The sequence below is a fragment of the Dipodomys spectabilis genome, unplaced genomic scaffold (assembly GCF_019054845.1).
Source record: "Dipodomys spectabilis isolate Male_0828 unplaced genomic scaffold, ASM1905484v1 ptg000024l, whole genome shotgun sequence".
NCBI classification, from domain to species: domain Eukaryota; kingdom Metazoa; phylum Chordata; class Mammalia; order Rodentia; family Heteromyidae; genus Dipodomys; species Dipodomys spectabilis.
The window spans coordinates 23,873,699-23,896,156 of record NW_024870701.1 but is presented as its reverse complement, the minus strand read 5'-3'; the positions used below and the strand labels follow the sequence as shown (position 1 = coordinate 23,896,156).

The 22,458-nt window shown below is 44.4% G+C and overlaps 1 protein-coding gene across 1 annotated transcript in view; it reads left to right on the top strand.

The window, feature by feature from the left end:
• The first annotated feature begins 6,740 nt into the window (after nt 1-6,740).
• The window catches only part of Pstpip2 (proline-serine-threonine phosphatase interacting protein 2), a 73,928-nt gene continuing 58,210 nt past the window's right edge, over nt 6,741-22,458 (top strand). Inside the window, exon 1 of the mRNA XM_042675315.1 lies at nt 6,741-6,862. Within this exon, the coding sequence (XP_042531249.1) occupies nt 6,830-6,862 (33 nt within the window). The 5' untranslated portion in view covers nt 6,741-6,829. The remainder of the gene's footprint in view (nt 6,863-22,458) is intronic.

The window sequence follows — 22,458 nt, the reverse complement described above, 5'->3', positions numbered from 1 at the left end:
CATCCCCCTTCTCCATGCTAATCATCAAACCCAGGGCTAGGCAAGTGGTTTACCACTGACCTACATTCAGATTCCTGCTTCATCAATCTCCATTGTCCTCTTTCCTAATAAGGGGAACATGTTTACTGTATTTGTCATGGCCCACTTAGAAAGCTGAGGCAGAGGATTTAAATTCCAGCTAGGTGGGCTGTATGCTGAGACCTTGCCTTGAGTCAACAGCCAAGCCCCACGGACCCCTCCCTATCCTCACCCCAAAATGACCAAACACTCGTGCACAGTTACTTAGGCAGGAAAAATATAGAGTTGCTTAAAAGTACCAAAGTCTGTCCATAGATCTCAGGATGCACTTCATTGGATTACAGGCATGAGTCACCAGCACACTGCTCAAATTCTTTTAAATATTTGTTAACCACAGTGTTAGGCAATCAAAATACTATGGCTTTATCCGTTCTAGATAATATCTGCAAAGAGAAACGTACAAAAGAGATGGCCAAAAGTAATATGATATAAAGCTATTGGAATTAATGAGGTTCCAATGTGGAACATTTCCTACTCCTTCCTTTCTCCTTTCCTCTTCCTGATTCTGCTTTTCTAGTGTTGGAATTTAAGCTTGTACCACCGCACCTGGCCCCTTCACATTTAGGTCTATGTGTTGGCTCCTGAGGTCAGTGATGGGGTAGAATTCAGAATTCAGCATGGAGGTAGTACTCAGTTTGAAGTAAGGATGCAAGGCGACAATAGTCTTGGGGTGAAATGTAGAAGGAACCATTAGGTCTCCCAGTGGAGTGACAGGATGCATGTAATTGCTCCAGCCACTAACTGATGTATGTGAAGTATCACCAGGAAAGCTCACTGCCCCAGAACTTTACAAAGGCCAGTCATCTAGACATTGCCCACTATGTACCAATATTTCAAACTTCTAGAGGAGTGCAGATGATCAGGACAAACCACATTGTGTTTTCATCTAGTATAGGCACAACAAGGCACTCTTGCATTTAGGGAAAGTCTGATGTCACTTACAGGAAATTGCTTACCAGGCAGATACCTCAGATACCAACAAAGGGTCAACCTTGCTGACTTCTCAGGACAGCAGTACCAGGTCTGCATGTGTGTGTGTATGTGTGTGTGTATGCACACACACACTGCAGGCATCTTCACAGCAAAATTAACAGTAGGAGCTGGGTGCTGGTGGCTCACGCCTGTAATCCTAGCTGAGATCTAAGCATCTCGATTCAAAGCCAGCCCAGGCAGTGAAATCCCCGGGAGACTTAACTCCAGTTAACCACAGAAAATTGGAAGTGGTGCTGTGGCTCAAGTGGTAAAGCACTTGCCTTGAGCTGAAGAGGTCAGGTACAGTGCCCAGGCCCAGAGTTCAAGCCCCACCACCACCAACAATAACAAAATTACCAGTAGAGGCTTCTGGCATGGTGACAGCAACTGCATTGTTGAGTTTTACTCTCCAGAGGTCCAAGGTGTAGCCAGTTAGAACAAATTAACCATAAAGGTCGATTCTGGCAACAGCTGCCTCAAGTTTCTGTTAAACTTTTTTTTTTGTCGGTTGTAGGGCCTGGAACTCTGGGCCTGAGCACTGTCCCTTCAGCTCTTCAGCTTAAGGCTAGCGCTCTACCACTTGCCACAGTGCTTTTTCTTGCCACAGGCTTTTCCTGCTTATGTGGCACTGAGGAATCAAACCCAGGGCCTCATGCATGCAAGGCAAGCTACTCTACCACTGAGCCACCTTCCTAGCCCATCTGTTAAACTTTTTACTTCAAACAACCCTGACTGGTCAGGTAACAAATAACTTCCAGGGGATGATGAAGTTTCACAATAGTGTGTTAAGTATATAGTGTATTTCTGACTAAGATACAAACTTTATTTCCATTTTCTAGTTTTTACCTAATTCCTTCCAGGATACCACACTTGTTTAAAGATCTACTTAGCTTCCCCTGGGCTGTTTCTCAGACTTTGTAGACCTTGTAGATGGTTTGGAGAAGTACTGGCTAGATATTTATAGAATGCTGTTCAATTTGAGGCTATGTGAGACTTTTCTCATGGTTGGACTAGGGTTACAAGTTTCAGGGGGAAGGGCACAGAGGTAATGTTCCATTTTCATCACATGATATTAAGGGCCCATACTATCAACATGAAGTTTCACTGACCACCTGCCTGAGCTATTGTCTCTTCTTACTCCATTCTGTTCCCTTCCATGCTGATTCTTTGGAAGGAAATCACTAAAAGTTTCCACTTAAGGGATACTGCTTTACTTCCTTGAAGGCTATTAATCTATTTGGAATTTTTATGCATAAGAGATTTGTTTATGTTCCCTTTATTTAGGTATTCAATCATTTATATCATGGATTCATAATTACCTATTTTATGCTTTGGATTAGAATAATCCAGTATTGGGTTTCTTTTGCTGTTTAAACTGTCCCAGATTTGACTTTTGGGAGCCCTTTCAGTTGGCTGGAACTCAAGGCTTCAAACTTTTTTTTTAATATTTTTTTTATTGTAAAGATACTGTACCTCTAGAGTGGCTACAGTTACATGAGTAAGATAATGAGTACATTTCCTATCGAGCATTATTACCTCCAAGGCTTCACACTCTTACTCAGCTTTATTTGTTTTATTTATGTGGTATTGGTCCTGGGGCTTGAACTCAGGCCACTTGCTCCTCTACCAGGTTTCCTTAGAAGGGAAGGATCAGATGGTGGGACCTGAAATAAAAGGAGCACTGCTATTGAGGCATCCACGGAACCCCCTGGCTGGCTTTATTGTTGTTGAGTCCTAATTATTGTAGGAGAGAAATCTTATCCTTACCCTGCAATGCTCTGCAGTCTTTTGGGGGAGGTAAGATATTCAATAAGAACTGAAACTGGTGCAGGTGGGTGGAGAAGGAAGGTTACTTTGTGGGATAAAGATGACAAGTTCTAGAAATTCAGGAACTGAGAGGACACGGAGGACTGGAGAAATTTAAGTTGATGGGAAAGCTAGCAGCAGGAGGCACCACCCAGAGGGCTGGCCAAGGAGGGTAATGAGCAGAATGCCTGGCTCAAGGGCTGGGGCCTACACGTGAGGGAGGGGGATGGGTAGGCAGGGTAGGGCCTGACAAGGACATTGGAATCTAATTTGGATATACAACAAGGAAATGTGGTAGCTTTGCAGAAGCTTGGTGTAAGGGATGAGAAATTAAGAAGTTATAACCTGATGCTCAGTAGATACTATGTGGAAAATAAACTATGCAGCTTGTGGGCAGGGACAGGAGGGAGAAACGGGGAAAACAAAGGAAGGGGCAACATTGTCCAAAATGAAATGTACTCTTAGCTGGGCATTGGTGGCTCATGCCATAATACCATGACCAAAAAAAAAAAATGTCCTCTACCAGACATATGAAATAGTAACCCCTCTGTAAATACCTTAATGACCATAAAATTATATATTTAAAAAATAGAATAACCTAGTCCTGGTCCAGGTACCAGTGGCTCACACTTGTAACCCTAGCTACTCAGGAAGCTGAAATCTGAGGATTGAAGTTTGAAGCCAGCATGGACAAGAAAGTCCGTGAAATTCTTTTTTTTTTTTTTGTCAGTCATGGGACTTGGACTCTGGGCCTGGGTGCTGTCCCTCAGCTCTTCAGCTCAAGGCTAGCACTCTACCACTTGAGCCACAGTACCACTTTCCGTTTTCTTAGTGGTTTATTGGAGATAAGAGTCTCACGAACTTTCCTTCTCAGCTTCCTGGCTTTGAACTGTGATCCTCAGATCTCAGCCTCCTAAGTAGCTAGGGTTACAGGCGTTAGCCACTGGCGCCCGGCCTTGAAATTCTTATCTCCAGTTAACTACTAGAAAACCCAAAGGGGTGCTGTGGCTCAAATGGTAGAGTGCTAGCCTTGAGCAAAAATGTTAAAGGACAGAGCCCCAGGTACTGAGTTCAAGTCCCACAACCAACAAGATAGATAGATAGATAGATAGATGATAGATAGATCCTATCTATCTAAACAGAATAATAACCTGATTATCTGTGTAGTTAGAAGTTGCCATTCAGAGTTTGGAATGAAACTGGCACAACAAAGGCAAGGCTCAAAGGCGAAGAAACAGATCTCAGTGATGGTTTGAATCCAGCAGAGCATAACGTCAGTATTAGCCAACAACTTTTCAGCGGAGTGAATTAATTATTCTCGCTCTCACCTCTCTCTCTCTCTCTCTCTCTGACTGGTCTTGGTTTTTGTTTCCCAATAGAAAGGTTTCTAACCAATATTGAGACCAGAGAATTCCCAAGTGGGATGACTGTGCATGCACTGAGCTCTGTCAGGCATTCCTGCCCAAGCAAACAGCTAGAAGTGTTTATTTGTACATGGATGACCACTAATAATAGGCAGGAAACACACATTCAGTGTATCTGAACTGAATGAGAATATCCTTTCAGACAGAGGGTAGGGGATGGACTAAGGCATGAGATGAGGTCTGAGCTGGGTAGAAACTCCAGTGATTTGCTGATGACATGGCTCAAAATAGGACTTGAGATTATGTTACAAAAATAATGTTGCTTCTGAGTGTTTCTTTCTTCTCTTTCTCTGCTCCTCATGCTCTGGGGGAAAGCAGGTTGCTATTCTGGGAGCAGCTTTACAAGCTACCAACCAGTAGGGGAGTAAGCATGAAAGTGATTGTAAGATGCCAGCAACCTTGGCTTGCCTACAACCTGATTCTAAGAAATGACAAACTAATGTTAATTGCTTTAAGCTGCCTAATTTTGTAATTTTTTTTTCAGTGCTGGGGATTCTTCTGTACTGCTGTGGTAATATTATTTAACTTTGTTAGTAAAAGATCCTAAGTTTCTTATAGACCCTTAGAGTTAGCCTGCGCTTTACTTATCTTTTTAACACAATACTTTCCCCAATCTTATGTTTAATAAATATTCGAAGAATATTTCCTGGTGCAATGGACCAATTTTGCCACCAGATGGTGGAAGAGAGTTAGATTGAAAGGATCTTAGGTATCAGGAAAATCATGCATCATTAGAACTTGTTGAGACTTTAAAAATAGTACATGCATTAAAATTAAAGCATAGACAATAAGAACATTAACTAAAATATTTGCCAAAGTATTTAAACTTTCCATAAGGAATCTTGGCACTTTCTCAGTTACTTCTTTTCTCTTCCCTCATCTCTCTTTAGCTGTACTAGGGGATTGAGTTTAGGGCCTCCTGGTCTGCTAGGTAGGCACTGTACCAGTTTGAGTTCAACTCCCAGTTGTTGTTTCTTTTTTCTTTTAGTTTGTTTTCACACTGGGTCTTGTGCTAAAAAGGCCTTCGACTTCTATTTTCCATCTCAGCCTTCTAAGTAAGTACCTGGGACTACAGATATGGGCCACCGTAGTGGGCCACCCCAATTAAAAGTGCTATTTGTTCCCCACTCACTTCAGTTTAGATCACCATATGGTCTCTGCTGCCCCTGCTAGCACTGCCAGGCTTTTCTGCTTTGGTGCTACCCTACTGCTTTCAAAGCACCTGAGTAACCCAGTAAACAGGTTTATGTCCTTGGAGAGAGCTAGGGCAATCTCTCCTCTTTGTAGCTATGAATGACTATGTTAATAGAATTGGAGCACAGTGGGACTTGGGGTAGAGTTACTGGGCAAAACCTTTTAGAGGTCATCGAAGTCACAAGTAACTGCCCTTTCCCAGTGCTTGGACTTAGCTAGAACTGGCACTTGCTTGCTTCTCTAAGCCTGAGGTTGTGGGCTGAGCATAAACTAGTCTTGATAACCTTGACCTTCAACCTTCCCTCCTTAAGCACTTACTCCAGGGCTGGGAAGGTGGCTCAGTGGTAGAGTGCTTGCCTTGCAAGCCGGAGGCCCTGGGTTCGATTCCTCAGCACCACATAAGCAAAAAGAAAAAAGCTGGAAGTGGCACTGTGGCTCAAGTGGTAGAGCGCTAGCCTTGAGCTGAAGAGCTGAGGGACAGCGCCCAGGCCCAGAGTTCAAGCCCCACGACCAGACCCCCCCCCAAAAAAAAGCACTTACTCCAGGCTCTGGGCAGGTCAGCCCCAGGACTGACAGCTGGCCTTCTTAGTCTCTGACCTCTAAGTTTGGCCTCTCCAGCCTTTTAAATAAGCTGTGGTCTTGAGTGAGTCATTCACCCTCTCTGCAGTTTGGGCTCTGTAGCACATAATGGGCATGTGGCACAGGGCACAAGTAACACTTGTCTTCCAGCTCAGTTTTATAAGTACAAGGCAGAAATGAGTCTGACTTGCCCTGGGTTATTATTTTCAAGAGTGACACAAGGAGGAAGAGGAAGGAAGCGGTGGCTCCTACTGTCAGGGAAAGATCCTGGGTCATTAGATAAGCTCAGGCTATGTGACCTAGATTTCTGGAGCAGCAGTGACATTCCCTTGACATTTTAGACTAAAACGTGACCCTGGACCTCATCTGTTGCCCCCTAGTCGTGCACACGACTCTCTGCAGTGTTAGGGACTGGAGCCCGGGTTCCTTTCACCACTCCACGGAACCTGGATGTCTGTGTGAGCATTAGGTCAGGGCGGCCTCGTGGGCACAGACGGGACAGGACCAGTCCTTCAGGAAGAAGGAGACGGAAACGCACAGCTAATGACGATTGCCAGGCGCTCTGGCCCAGAGTTTCTGCCCGGGTCCAGGTCGGGACGGCGCGTGTCCATCCAGTTGCGCCAGGCGGGCGGAGCGCAGAGCCACCGGGGGTGTGGCTTAGGGCCCGGGGCGGCTTCCCGGTGCGACTGTGGACTTCAGACGTGCCTGCCAGTGGGCTGTGACCGTCAGGACACCCCGCTCGCTCGGTCCCGCCTGCTGCCCCGACACGCGCCGGCATGACGGGCTCCCTGTTCAAGGGAAACTTTTGGGTAAGTCTGCGGGGCGCGCGCGGCTGACGTCCCGCCGGGGCACGGGCTGAGGTCAGGGCACGGGCTGAGGTCAGGGCTGCCATAGGGGCCCAGTCCTCCCGCTCCAGGGCAGACCCAGAACGCATGCCCGGTGCTGTGGCCCCCGGTGCTGTGGCCCCCTCTAACCCTCACCCCCTTTTATTTACAAGTTCTTGGAGCCAGTGTTTAGTTAGGGCTCACCTTGAGAACTTCCGAGGACGGATATAGCAGGGGACACCTTAGATCAGGACATAAGGAATGGATTCCCCCCCCCCCCCCCAAAAAAAAAGGGTCACCCCGTCCCAGCTGAGTCACCAGTGATCCTCAAGGCTGAGCCTGGGGCCTGGGCCGGTGAGCAGTGTGTGTGTGTGTGGGGGGGGGAGGGTGAGCTGCCAGGTGAGCAGTGTGTGTGTGTGTGTGTGTGTGTGTGTGTGTGTGTGTGTGTGGTGGAGGGTGAGCTGCCAGGTGAGCAGTGTGTGTGTGTGTGTGTGTGTGGTGGAGGGTGAGCTGCCAGGTGAGCAGTGTGTGTGTGTGTGTGTGTGTGTGTGTGGTGGAGGGTGAGCTGCCAGGTGAGCAGTGTGTGTGTGTGTGTGTGTGTGTGTGTGTGTGGTGGAGGGTGAGCTGCCAGGTGAGCAGTGTGTGTGTGTGTGTGTGTGTGTGTGTGTGTGTGTGTGGTGGAGGGTGAGCTGCCAGGTGAGCAGTGTGTGTGTGTGTGGGGGGGTGAGCTTTGCCAGGCTGACAGGGCAGTCACTCTTGAGGAGTACCTTTACTAGGGAATGTGTAGGCAGAGGGGTGCTCTTTGCTGGAGCTTTGGACTGGCAGCTGTTCTCTGGAGTTTCCTCCCCAGCCCATGGGGCCCTCTTACCTCACCGGGAAAGGTCTAGTTTGGAGGCAGCTGGTTTTCCTGATCACCCCCTTCCCCTCCTAACAGTCCTTGTGATGGTTCTGTCACTCCCAGGTAGCCATCAAGAATCTGTGCCCTTTAATTCTGAGACGGTACCTTTTATTTTATTTTTTGCTAGTACTGGGGTTTAAACCCAGAGCTTCATATTTACTCTATTTGCTTGTTATGCTGGCACTCTATGATTACTTGAACCATGCCTCCAGTCCTGCTTTTTGCTGGTTATTTTGGAAATGGAGTCTTGAAGACTTCCCCCCTCCAGCTGGCTTGGAGCCAAGATCTTTTGGATCTCAGCCTCCTGAACAGCCAGGATTATAGGTGGTGAGCCACCTGGCCCCTAATCCCTTTAAGTTAGGATAGGAAGTTGCCTCCTGAGACCTGGTCCAAGCTGTGAAAGGGTCTAGCTCCTTACTTGGGACTTTGCTTGTCCTCCATTTAGCTTCAGATTTGCCTAGCAGGTCCCTCTCTCCATAGTGAGTTTCTGGGTGGAGAAAGCTGGTGACCTCAGGACATACTGTCTAGGTTGGGTCCTTCTGTGTCACTGCCTGCCTGTCAAGTGAAGTAGTAGTATCACGGCTGGGGTAGTATCACAGAGAGGGTCAACAGTGACAAAGCTGGCCCTAAGAGGAGGTCTGAGGATTCTTCAGAGAGAATGTCAGATTTTGGAGTCCTGTGATAGGCACTGAGCACAGAGCAGACTTTTTAGATCTCAAGACAAATATCACTTCTTTTTTTTTTTTTTTTTGCCGGTCATGGGGTCTGAACTCTGGGTCTGGGCGCTGTCCCTCAGCTCTTCAGCTCAAGGCTAGCGCTCTACCACTGGAGCCACAGCGCCACTTCCAGCTTTTTCTGTTTATGTGGTGCTGAGGAATCGAACCCAAGGCCTCATGCTTGCAAGGCCTGCACTCTACCTCTGAGCTACCTTCCCAGCCCCGAGACAAATATCACTTCCACCAGGACTTCCCTTACCTTCTTTGATCCCTTCCCCTCTTTTTCCCCTCCCCTCTGCTCTTATCTCCTTTCTTGTCTTTCCTTTTCCTCTTCTTTTGTGCCAATATTAGGACTTGAACTCAGAGCCAGGTGCTGTCCCTCAGCTTCTTTGTTCAAGGCTAGTGCTCTACCACTTGAGCCATACTTCTATTTCTGGCTTTTTGCTGATTAATTGGAAATAAGAATCTCATAGATTTTCCTTTTAGGCTACCTTCAAACTATATGATCCTCAGATTTCAGCCTCCTGAGTAACCAGAATTACAGGTGTGAGCTAGTAGCAGCTGGCACCAAGAAGTCTTCTCCATTGTACCCAGTAGCTTTTGTTTATATGTGTTCTGTTCCTTCCTAGCATTTGCCAGCTTGTAACTTTGATGGTGTAGAGTGCACAAGTACTTGTGGTTAGATGTGTCCCAGTTCTCAACACTGCTGTTCTTTGCACAGGCTAGCATGCAATGGATCCTCACCAAGTATTTGTTCAATGAATCAAATGAGTCAAAAGCCAACAGGACACGGGACTTGATAATTGCTGAAGCTTCATCCTCAGAGGCTCCCTGGCCATAATAAGGCAGCCCCCTTTTTCAGCTGTTCCATACACATCCTTGCAGGAATGGTCAGGGGTGGGGACAGAGTGAAGTCTGGGTTGAGAGTTAGAGGTTGGGGCTAGGGGAGCACTTTCTGAGTTTATACTTTCAGAAATTGCCTTAGTCTGTGAGACAGTTAGCAAAGATATCTTCCATTCCTAATTCCATTTGTCAAATAATAAAAACAATGATTGCTAACATCACTATACATAGACTGTCCAACACTGCTCTAAATGTTTTTTGTTTTGGTCAGTCATGGGGTTTGAACTCAGGGCCTGGGTGCTGTCCCTGAGCTTTTTTGCTTAAGGCTAGCACTCTACCACTTTGAGTCAGAGTGCCACTTCCAGTTTTCTGATGGTTAATTGGAGATAAGAGTCTCACAGATTTTCCTGCCCAAGCTGGCTTCAAACTGTGATCCTTAGATCTCAGCCTCCTGGGCAATTAGGATTACAGGTATGAGCCACCAGTGCCCAGTGCTCTAAATGTTTTATATGTTTTGTTCAGTTAAGCCTCCTAGCTACACTATGGGGTAGCTTACTTACAATAGCATTTTGTGGGTGATGTCACTGAGTGATAGAAAAGTTAAACAATATTCCCAGTGCCTGAAAGCTGTTAAATAATCCATCTGTTTGGACTCACTGCTCAGTAGGTGCCTCACAAAAGAAAGGGGTATGGAGTGAGCAAGTCCCAGCATAGCTGTCTGTACCAGCTGCTCAGGTAGATATCGGGCCATTATTGAACTGTTCATAAAAAATCTGCTTTTCTCTTTCTGCTCCTCTCATGAGGTTCTGGAGGGTAGCCACGGTGTCACCATGAGCGAGGCTCCCAGGGACTGCCATTGTGGTTGGCACATGTGTGCCCTGGATCAGGCGTATAGGACACGAGCAGCCAGGACTTGAGAGAAAGGGAGTAGAGAGAAGGGGTGCTTGTCAGGGGTCCTTGCTCTCAGGGAGCCGGCTGGGTGCAGCTATAGATAGAGCTGAGAGGATGGACATCATGTTCTTGTTTCAAGGATGAAAAAGTTGTGACTGGATAAGGGAGAAAACTTTGGAAACACAGCTGGCTATTGGTTTACTAGAGCTAATATTCATGAAAAACTCTCTCTGTCTTCAGTGTTATAATAGGAGGGGGGCATTTCCAGGGGTGAAACTACTCCCTGTCACAAGCTTGGTTAGAAGGTAGCATGTCTCATGAGGAAGGGAGGTGGGGAGGGCAGCTTTTAGCCTTGATTTTAAGAATATGGAGGAGGATCTAAGCGTGGTGGTTTAAAGCCTTTACCTGTCATCCTAGCTACTTGGGAGTTGGAGATCTAGGGAATCTCAGTTGAAGCCAGCCAGGGCAAAAGAAGTCTGTGAGACTCCATCTCAGTGAATGGCCTCTCACCCAAGGGTGGGAACAGTGGCATGTACCTGTTATCATAACATGGGGAAGTCCAAGAAGGAGAATGGCAGCCCAGGCTAGCCTAGGCCTAAAACAAGCTCCTACCTTGAAAAAGGAATATGGAGGAGGGAAGAGCTAGGAGTGGGAAGTGTCTAGAATGGGCTAAAGACAAATTGGACCAAAGGTGGAGGGGTCTGTTCCAGTGTGGAGACAGTAAAGAAGGGAAGGAAATTGGAGAAACCTGGGCAAAGCCCAGGCCAGGCCAGTCAGTTGAAGGTGAATAGCAGAGAGAAGAGGTGTGGGATGGGAGAGGGGTGGCTGAAGCAGTTCTATAGAAGGGGAACTGGAGAGCAACATGTGGGCCCCTGAAATCAGGAAGTCAGCAGGGGGAACTGGCTTGTGAAGACAGAAGTAGGAAGAGGCAGATATGATATTAACAATATTTACTTAGGTGTAGCACCTCCAAGGCTAGTTCAGTGCAGAGCTCTCCTCTGCCTCGCCTTCTAACTCTGCATACCAGGCGAAGGTTGCTGGGTATGGGGAGGTGGTCAAGGGAGAGGACAGGGTGTCAGGAAGCAGAGTTTAGAAGCATTCTATATTTAGACAATTAGTACAAGCATGTCAGTGGGTACTGTCTGATGTCAGATTGTAGAGGTGATTTCTATCCTTGGAAAGAGTGTCCCAGTGAAAAAGCTCATGGAAGAACATGGTTATACCAGAATGTCATCAACAGTCAGCAGGTGGTCTGAGATGGCCTGGCTTTGTGCAGATCACTTTACTCCCAAAACTTCCATTTTTACCAAGCACGAGACTAGGACAAAATTCTGCTTCATAGGAATGCTTCTTATGAGGATTCCAAAAGAGAGTTTAACACATTTCCTGGTACATGCAAGCACTTTTAATGGTTAGTTATTGTTACTATCAGGACATTGTGTGTGTGTGTGTGTGTGTGTGTGTGTGTGTGTGTGTGTGTGTGTGTGTGTGTGAAAGAGAGAGAGAGAGAGAGAGAGAGAGAGAGCGAGAGAGAGAGAGAGAGAGTGAGAGAGAGAGCACAAAAGTGGAAAGCAACAGTTATTTAATGAGAAAGAATAAAGAGATAAGAAGTGGGGGAGGAGAGAGGGGAAGCCAGGCACTAGTGGCTTATATCTGCAATCCTAGCTACTCTGGAGCCTTAGATCTGAGGATCTAAGATTCAAAGCCAGCCCAGGCAGGAAAGTCTATGAGATCCTTACCTCCAATTAACTACTACAAAGCTGGAGGTGGAGCTGTGGTTCAAGTGGTAGAGTGCTAACCTTGAGCAAAATTTTAAGGACAGGGGCTGGGAATGTGGCTTAGTGGTTGAGTGCTTGCCTCGCATGCATGAAGCCCTGGGTTCAATTACTCAGTACCACATACACAGATGAAACCAGAAGTGGTGTTGTGGTTCAAGTGGTAGAGTGCTGGCCTTGAGCAAAAGAAGCTCTGGGACAGTGCCCAGGCCCAGAGCTTAAGCCCCAGGACTGGCAAAAACAAACCAAACAAAAAATTCTAAGCCCTAGAATTCATTCTCTCTCTCTCTCTCTCTCTCACACACACACACACACACACTGAAGATCTTTGGGTGAAGATCTTGTGCTTAGGAAGGAGCAGTGAGGGGGGAAAGAAGAGGGGCAGGGATAACAGATCTATCTCAGGCCCAAGGAAGGGAAGTTTGAAGGAAGTTGAAAGCCTATGGTTAACTCCCAAAGAGAATTTCTCAGTATTCTTCAAAAGTGGGATCCACTCCAACTAAGTTTGTCTGGTCTTGGTGCATACTTTAGTATTACTTCTATTACGTTTCCGGATGTGTAAGTTCTTTGTGGCTCATTAGCTAAACAGTACTGTGTAATTTTTCTTGGTTAACTCGGGTGGTTCCTCGTGTAATAATGACCAGTGATGTGGTTTCCAGAGCTCTAGAGGGGCAGCCCCTCCAACTGAAGAAGAAAAAAAATTTCAGTCTTTGGCATGGTCAGACATAGAGCTCTTCAGATGTGGGTGTGCTCAGATCAAGTAGTCCTTTCAGATGTAGGCATGCCAGGGTGACGGGAGAACCTGATTTCCAGGTGTCTCACAGGAATAGAGGCCCAACCTATCTCTTGATGTCTTTATGGGCCCCAAGGCTCCTGGGCCAGAGCAGTTTCCTATTTGCAGTCAGCACTCTTTACCTGCCATGGGTAGCACCTTTCTCTTTACCTGGGGGTTGACCTGGGGAAGTATTGTGGCCCTCTGAATGCATTATCCTGTTGTTGACTTAGTGCTGACCTTCAGATCCAATTGGAAACTGGTCATTCTGGGATCTTACCAGAATGGAGCCAGGGCTTCTATAAGGAGACTTTCTCCCCTCCCCCCTTTTTTTTTCAAACATAGAGGAGACTGGAAGTGGTGCTGTGGCTCAAAGTGGTAGAACGCTAGCCTTGAGTGAAAAAGCTCAGGGCGTCCAGGCTCCATGACCACTACCAGCAACAAAGTAAACAGAGAGAAAACATGTTATTACAGCAGCTACTCCACATTGCCTATCCCCATATGCTATTTTACACAATGCTTAGGCTGTTGCTCAATTTTATTTTATTTCTTTTTTGTCAGTCATGGGGCCTGAACTCTGGGCCTGGGCACTGTCCCTCAGCTCTTCAGCTTAAGGCAAGCTCTCTACCACTTGAGCCACAGTGCCACTTCAGGTTTTCTGGTGGTTAACTGGAGATAAAAGTCTCATGGGCTTTCCTGCCTGGGCTGGCTTTGAACTGTGATACTTAGATCTCAGTCTTCTGAATAGCTAGGATTACAGGCATGAGCCACCGGTACTCAGTGAGAATTTGGATTCTTTAAACATCTATTTCTGGAAACACATGACAGAACTTGTCACTGTCCAGCCATGTTATACCTTTCCAAAGGATAATTTCATACCTTTTCTTCTTGAAATTCTGTTCCACGTGATCTCACTTCTATTTCATCAAGAAACCAGGACACCAGCCTGTGAGTCTCACTTACTTTCTGTCTAATAGGATTAGAGTTGGCTGGGCAAACATTTCAGGGCTGGCCTCCCATGGCCACCACATATAACTATATTCCTTCGTATAGTTGTACTCCTTTGTATAGTTATACTCTTTCATATAGTTATACTCCATTATATAGTTACACTCCTGTCGAGTTATTCCTGTAGCACCTGCTCCAATGCCTGTATGTGATAGAGTCAGAGTGCTATCAGCAGCTGACTAAAATACAGTTAATTAATGATAGGACTCGTTAAATACTTAATATATAGAATCAAGCTATCATCTTCAGATCTCAGCCTCCTGAGTAGCTAGGATTACAGGTGTGGGCCACCAGTGTCCAGCATGAAACTTTTTCTGAAAGGGTAGACATGATCTTGACATTTCCAATTACTGAAGATTCTTGTTTCACTTTATGACTGGTAGCTATTGTAGTTTTTTCTCCATGTACAAGTCAAACACTGGTGCTTCAATCCATTTCATTTGCATTTTTATGAGGTTTGTTGTTAGCATATGTTAGTTGTAGAAGGGAGGTTTCATTGTGACATTTCCATACATGTATACAGTGTATCCTGATCAAACTCATTTCCACCATCACTCTTCCTTACCTCTTACTCCTCTTCTTAAAATCATTTCAACAGATTTCATTATTCTATTTGCATACATACAAATATTCATCCTCATTCCCCCACTCTCTTCATTCTCCTGCTTTTGCTGGTACCCCTCCCTTCATTGAGTCTAGTTTACTTTCCTGTCATTCATTTCTTTGATTTGTATCTCCATTTGCATTTTTATTACCAGGGAGAATGAACATGTGTTTATTGTATTTCCTTGTTTCCAAATAGTTTTGCTTCCTTCTCCATAGTTACTTATAAATTTAGAAACTATTAAAAATGATATTCTTTTTTTACATACATTTGAATACATATTCTTATATATACATGCATGTAAAATGTGTGTAGATGTGTGTAACTCACATGGCCTAAAATCCAGTGAGACAGGCTAACAGTAGTGGGGGGGAAAGGGCAAGGTTCTGGAGAAGGTCTTGTGGGAGGGGTGCTAGAGAGTACGAGTCTGTAAAGTCTAAAATAGCACATAGCATACAACGAGAAGACTGAATTCCTGTTTGTGAAGTATCTTATAGGGAGGAATGTTATAGCACTTAGCTGGGGAGGATATTTGGATAGGGAAACTGAGAATTCAGCTCTAGACCTTTTTTTTTATTTTTTGTCAGTTGTGGGGCTTGAACTCTGGGCTTGGGCACTGTTCCTCAGCTCTTCAGCTCAAGGCTAGCACTCTACCACTTGAGCCACAGTGCCACTTCCGGTTTTCTAGTGGTTAATTGGAGATAAGAGTTTCACAGACTTTCCTACTTGGATTGGCTTTGAACTGTGATCCTCAGATCTCAGGCTCCTGAGTAGCTAGGAATACAGGCGTGAACTACCTGCACCCGGTTTTCTAGACTTTTATTTGTTTATTTTTTTTCTCTCTTTGGCAATACTGGGGGCTGAGCAGGCCTTTGCCACTTGAATAATAGCCCTAGACTTGAACGCGTTGATGGCTTCCACCTGTAATACTTGCTACTCGAAGAGTCTGAGCTCTGAGGACTGAGGGTTTTTGTTTTGTTTTGTTTTGTTTGCATCCGGTCGTGGGGCCTAATCTCTGGGCCAGGGTGCTGTCCCTCAGCTCTTCAGCTCAAGACTAGCACTCTACCACTTGAGCCACAGAGCCACTTCCGGCTCTTTTCTTTTTGCTTATGTGGTGCTGAGGAATCGAACCCAAGGCCTCATGAATGCAAGGCAAGCGCTCTACCACTGAGCCACCTCCCAGCCCAGGACTGAGGTTTGAAGCTAGCTCAGACAGGAAAGTCTGTGAGACTTTTGTCTTCAGTTAACCAACAAAAACCCAGAAATGGAGGTGGGGCTCAAGCAGTAGAGCATAAGCCTTGAGCAAAAAAGCCAAGCAAGCTCTGAGTCCTAGTGCCAGTACTGGCACAGTGATGAACATACACTGAAATTCCAGACAAACAGTTGCCATGACCTTTCACCTCTATCTTTCCTCACAGTGATTAGTTTTTGATCCTGTTTGAATGCAACAGTAGTTCCCTCTTACCTCAATTTCCTTTCCAGGGGGTTTAGTTTACTATGGCTAATTGTAGTCCAAAGAAATTAAATGGAATTCCAGAAATAAGTCATGTTTTTGTTTTGTTTTTGTCAGTCATGGGGCCTGAACTCTGGGCCTGGGCGCTGTCCCTCAGCTCTTCAGCTCAAGGCTAGCACTCTACCACTTGAGCCACAGCACCACTTCTGGCTTTTTCTGCTTATGTGGTGCTAAGGAATGGAACCTAGGGCCTCGTGCATGCAAGGCAAGCACTCTACCACTGAGCCACCTTCCCAGCCCAAGTCAAATGTTTTAAGTTGCACATCATTTTTTTATTTTTTTGGCCAGTGTTGGGACTTGAACTCAGGGCCTGGGCACTGCCCCTGAGCTTCTTTTGCTCTTTTTGCTCAAGCCTAGCACTCTACCACTTGTGCCACAGTGTCACTTCCAACTTTTTCTGTTTATGTAGCACTGAAGAATCAAACCCAGGACTTCATTCATGCATGGTAGGCAAGCATCTAACACTGAGCAACATTCTAGCCCAGTGTGCATCATGTGATGAAGTCTGTATCCTTGTCTTTCTTTCTTTCTTTCTCTCTTTCTTTCTTTCTTTTTTTTTTTTTGGGTCGGTCGTGGGGCTTGAACTCTGGGCTTGGGCACTGTCCCTGTGCTCTTCAGCTCAAGGCCAGTGCTCTGCCGCTTGAGCCACAGCACCACTTCCGGTTTTCTAGTGGTTTATTGGAGATAAGATTCGCATGAACTTTCCTGCCCAGGCTGGCTTTGAACCACGATCCTCAGATCTCAGCCTCCTGAGTAGCTAGGATTACAGGTGTGAGCCACTGGTGCCCGGCTGTCTGTATCCTTTTCATTGCTGGCAGGTGGTCATCCTTCAGTTCATTTATCCACATTGTATGCACTAATCTCCTGTTAGTCACTTAGTAACTTTGTTTTTTGCCATTTAACAAGCAGTTTATGCATGCAATATATTTTGATCAATGTCACCTCTTTCAACATTCTCACCCATCCTTTAGAACTAATTTGATAATATCAGCTAGTCATAGAGCTGCCTTCAAGGAGCCCTTATTTTATTTAATAATGACTTCATAACACAAGATAGTGACATTGACACTTAAATATGCCAAAGTAAAGGCATTTTTCCTTTAAGTGGAAAAGTGGAGGTATAGCCTGGGTTCTGGTGGCTCATGCCTGTGATCCTAGATACTCAGGAGTCTGAGATCTGAAGAATTGTGGTGCAAAGCCAGTCGAGACAGAAAAGTATGAGAGGCTTAATCTCTATAACAACCAGCAAAAAGCAATCCTGGAGACATGTCTCAAGAGGCAGAGTTCCAGAAAATCAGATGATGATGTGAGGCCTTGAGTTCAAAGACCAGTACCAACAAAAAGAAGTAAAAGTATAATAAAAATGTTTTCTGAGAGAAAACTCCACATAACTTTCATTATATTAGTATAGTTGTTCTGTTTTTTGTTGTCAGTTAATCTCTTTTTAAAATTAGCTTACATTAATTATACAAAGTGGAATTTCATCGTTACGTTTCCATGTTGCTTAATCTCTTACTGAGCCTAATTTATAAGTAGAACTTTATTATAGGTATGCATGTTATTATAGGTATGCATGTATAGGAAAAAAGGCTAATATATATATATATTAGGCTAATATATATTAGGCATACAAATATATATATACATATATATGTGTATATATATACACACACACACACACACATTTATATATATATATATATAGTGCTTGATTCTATACTGATTAGAGGACCAATACACTATTTAACCTGTCTTTATTGGGAGTGATAGGATCATAAGTGGTCCTAAATGTCCTAAAGCTCTAGAAATACAGGAATCAAAGTCTATTGCTCCAGATCTGGGTGGCTCCACCTTTGGGAGTCCTCTCCAAGGGTATATATATATATATATATATATACATCTATATCTATCTATCTATCTATATATATCTCATTATCAAGCACAGATACTTTTCTCCATCCCAGGAGATCCAGATCCTGCTCTGTGGGACCTGAATTAGAGGTTCAAGAAGACCTCACTCTGAGGAATAAAAAACATTTACAATAGTCCTTGCACTTCTATAGTTGCCCAGGTCTTGGTACTGAGAGTTGAGTCTGTGGATTGTCTGTTCCAACCTCAGACTTTCTTGCTCACCTATCTTAGTGCCTTTCTGCTTAGCAGAACTCTCACCTGATTGGTCAAAATGGATTCTGACCAGCCTCAGCCCTGAGACATCATCTTGGTGGGCAGGCCTCTCTCTGGATGACACAGGCAGGCTATTACCTTTCTCTGGGTAGTGCAGGTGGGTACCTGCGCATGAGGGATCTTTGTACTCTTCTCAAGTGTCCTTGGCTCAAAGTCAAAGGAGGTAGCTGAGTTGCAGATTCAAAGCACCTGACTGTGACTATGGAGCTCCTCCAGGAAGAAAGTAAAGTGAAGGGCCCAAGGCCAAAGGTCTTGTCCAGCTCTTATCAGCACAACAGGAAATGAGTCTTGTGGGTGAGGTTTCAGATGTTGATGCTGGAAGCTTAAAAGATCTGAGACAGTCTGAATCTAGGAAAAATGCAGCCATTTAGGAGAGAGTTGTGATTTGTAATGGATCCAGAAAGAACCGCATATGTGGCAGGCAAGACCAACAGCCAAGGGCAGGTGCAACCCTCCTGGCCTTGACTGGTGTCATATGAGCTCTACACCCTGTGGTGCTCATTATTTGAATGGCTTACACAAATCATCCAGCTAACCACCCTGAGCTCAAGCCTCTAATGATAAAAGAGTCCTTGTGCTAAGGACGTGGCATTGTGCACGGTGCTTGCTGTGTCCAGAGTAAAGTGTCTTTGCAGTTAAATTAATTTTAACAATTGATATGATGAGGTGGGAGTGGGCAGCTTATTCTTGTAATCTTAGCTACTCAGATCTCAGGGAGGACTGTAATTCAAAGACAGCCTAGGCAGAAAAGTCTGTAAGACTTTTATCTTCAATTAACCAGTTGTGGTTCAAGTTGTAGCATGCTAGCCTTAGGGGAAAAAGCACCCAGGCCCTAAATTGAAGCTCCAGTACAAAACAATTAAGATGATGAATGAAAGTGATTAGTAGAATTAATCTTAAAACTTAAGCCAGGCACCAGTGGCTCACTCCTGTAATACTAGCAACTTAGAAGGCTAAGATCTGAAGCTTGAGGTTCAAAGCCAACATAGGCAGAAAACTCTGTGAGACTCTTATCTTCAATTAACCACCAAAAAAATGCAAGTGGCACTGTGGCTCAAAGTGGTAGAGCACTAGCCTTGAGCAAAAGAGCCCAGGACCACTCCAAGGCCCTGAGTTCAAGCCCTGGAACCACCACCACCACATCACCACCACCACCAACTTAGGAATTATTAGGACAAGCGAAATTTAGACTCCTCCAGATTTCACCCTAGGAAAAACATTTTTTTTTTTTTGTCATTAACATGACATACTTTCTTTTAACTTGCAATTTCTTGGAATGAAGAGGAAACCGAGGTTTCCTAGCTAGCAACTAGGCAACGCATTCCAGACTTCCTGTCTTTACAGTTACATTGCTTCTTAATACCCCATCATTTATTCCCCTTACTTTCTCTAGTTCATCAGAAGGATGTGGGCAGAGGCGAGAGACCTTCAAATACTGTTGTAATGAGGAGGTAACAGGCTTCGGAAATTTCCATGGATGCGGCTCCAGCTCACACTCGAGTGAAAAGAACACACGTTAGTGTAGTGCCTTTGGGCATTTAGGTTTGACCTACTTTGGATTCCTGGTTTCCAGTTCTATATTTGCTTTTGGCAGTAGTAGCAACATATTGGTTGTTTGATCTGGCTTGATTTCTTAGTTTGAGTTCTGGATTGCTGAGGTTTGATGTTTCACTCTATTCCCTTGGTCCCACATTTAGACTAGGGAGGCCTAAATCCAGCACCCTCTAGATCTTCAGCTGTTTTTGTTGGTTTGTTTGCTTTTTATTAACTGGAAAACTCTTAGCATGAATGTCAGTAGTACTCTCAGGAGTGTTTTAATGTTTTCTGTGATTTAAAACACCCTTCTTCAATTCTCAGATTTCTTCTCCCAATTAGTGTGTAAATTAAAATTTCTCATGCCCCTGAAGGTGACAGTCTAATATCGTAAATGACCACACTGACCATGCAGTCAACACCAAGATTAAGAAACAGAACATAACAGGAAGTTATCGTAGCTGTTATGTTCTCTTCCAGACCCTACCCAGTAACCAGTACCTTTGCTGATGCTAACAGCCTACATTAATGTTGGCTATTTTGTGGTTTGTGTTAGTGGAATCACACAGTATCTCTTCTTTTGTGTCTTTCTCTCACTCAACATTATGCCATGAGATTAATCCTGTTCTGTGTGCAGTTGTTTATCCATTCTCATTTCTGTAACATCCCATGGTGAGAAGGTGTCACAATTTATCCATTTTGGGGCTGGGAAGGTGGCTCAGTGGTAGAGCGCTTGCCTTGCATGCATGAGGCATGCATGGGTTTGATTCCTCAGCACCACATAAGCAAAAAGAAAAAAGCCGGAAGTGGCGCTGTGGCTCAAGTGGTAGAGCACTAGCCTTGAGCTGAAGAGCTGAGGGACAGTGCCCAGGCCCAGAGTTCAGGCCCCACGACCCGACCCAAAAAAAAAAAACAAAACAAAAAAGCAATTTATCCATTTTACTTTTTTTGGGGGAAGGGAAGAGTGTCTGGAACTGAAGCTTGAACTCAGGGCCTCATGCTTTGACAGTTTTTTGCTCACAACTGGTGTTCTGCCACCTGGCCACTTGAGTCACACTTCTACTTCTGACTTTTTTTTTGCTGGTTAATTAGAGATAAGAGTCTCTCAGATTTGTCAGCCCAGGCTGGCTTCAAACCATGATCCTCAGATCTTAGTTTTCTGAATAGCTACAGTTATAGCTGTGAGACATTGGTCTCAGCTCTTATCCATTAAAAAAACCCAAAACATTGGTTGTTTACAGTATTGATTTCAGGTTCATTATGTAACTTATCCCTTGATTAGACATCATGGCCTTTTCAATTTGTCACTTGTTTTTTGGTCAGATGGGGGCTTGAACTCTTGGCCTGGGTGCTGTCTCTGAGCTCTTCAGTTCAAAGTGAGCAATCTACCACTTGAGCCACAGGTTTTTCTGGTGGTTGATTGGAGACAAGAGTCTCATGGACGTTCTTGGCTGGGCTGGCTTTGAATCATGATTCTTAGATCTCAGCCTCCTCAGTAGCTGGGATTATAGGCTCGAGTTACTGGCATCCGGTTTCAATTTGTCACTTTTTATTCTACTTGGGTAATATTTTGTTATGATGAACTTTAGCCTTTCTAACTTAAAAAAATACAGTTGCAAAAGTAAAACAAATAATTCCTATATGCCCTTTACTTGCATTTCTCAAATATGAGAATCCCCCTATCCACTTCTACCATTAATTAATTAATTAATTAATTTTACTGGACCTAAGGCTTGAACTCCAGGCCTGGACACTGTCCCGGAACTCTTTTGCTCAAGGCTAGGGCTCTATCACTTGAGCTACTGTTCTACTTCTGGGTTTTTGGTGGTTATTTGGAGATAAGAGTCTTACATACTTTCCTGCTCCAGCTAGTTTTGTTCTAAAATCTTCAGATCTCAGCTTCTTGAGTAGCTAGGATTATGGGCATGAGCCACTGGTGCTTGGCTTCTCCCTCTTTTTATATATGCACATCACTTTTTTTTAGTCAAGCTTATACTAGAATCCAGAGCCTTTTGAATGCTGGGCAAGTGTTCTAGCATTGAGCTACATACTCACCTGCTGTTATTGTTGTTGTTTTTTTCCCTAAAGACAGGGTCTTATTAGGTTGTCAGGTGGACCTGGAGCATAAGAATTCTTCTATCTCAGCTTCTTGAGTAGCTGGGATTACAAGCATGCACTGGTGATCTGCTCTCAGCATACATTATTATTTGAGCCACGTGAAAAACAAAGGAACAGGCTTAAGTTTTCTTTATCCATAAACCCTTCAATGTGCATTTTCTAAATATAAAGGATACATTTTCTACATATAAGACTACTTGCAATCACAATGATTTTTTTAAGAAAAATCAGAAAATAATATCAATATAATACTATTAGCTAATATATAGACCTTTCTCAAATATCCCAAGTGGCCGATAACATCTTTCTTCTATAGCAAAGGAAGAAAACATTTTTTATTCAGGATTCAGCATTGCATCTAGTTGTTAAATTGCTTTGGTCTCTAATCTGGAACAGTTCCCAAGTCTTTCCAGGTGACTTGACTTTGACACGTGAGTAGGAGATAGTTTTTTTTTTTTATTGTAAAGATACTATACAGAGGGTTACAGTTACATGAGTGAGGTAATGAGTACACTTCCTCTTGAACATTGTTACCCCCTCCATTGTTTTCCCCCTACCATCCCCTCCCTCCCTCCCTTCCCCGAGGTTCTTTTTTTTTTTTTTTGATTGTGATTACATAATTTCCGGAAATTCACAGTATTGTGGAATAATGATGCTCATTTAAAGTCACAAGTTCATTCTAACTTTCCTGGAGCAAATTGTCTATCACAGTCTGTAATATATAAT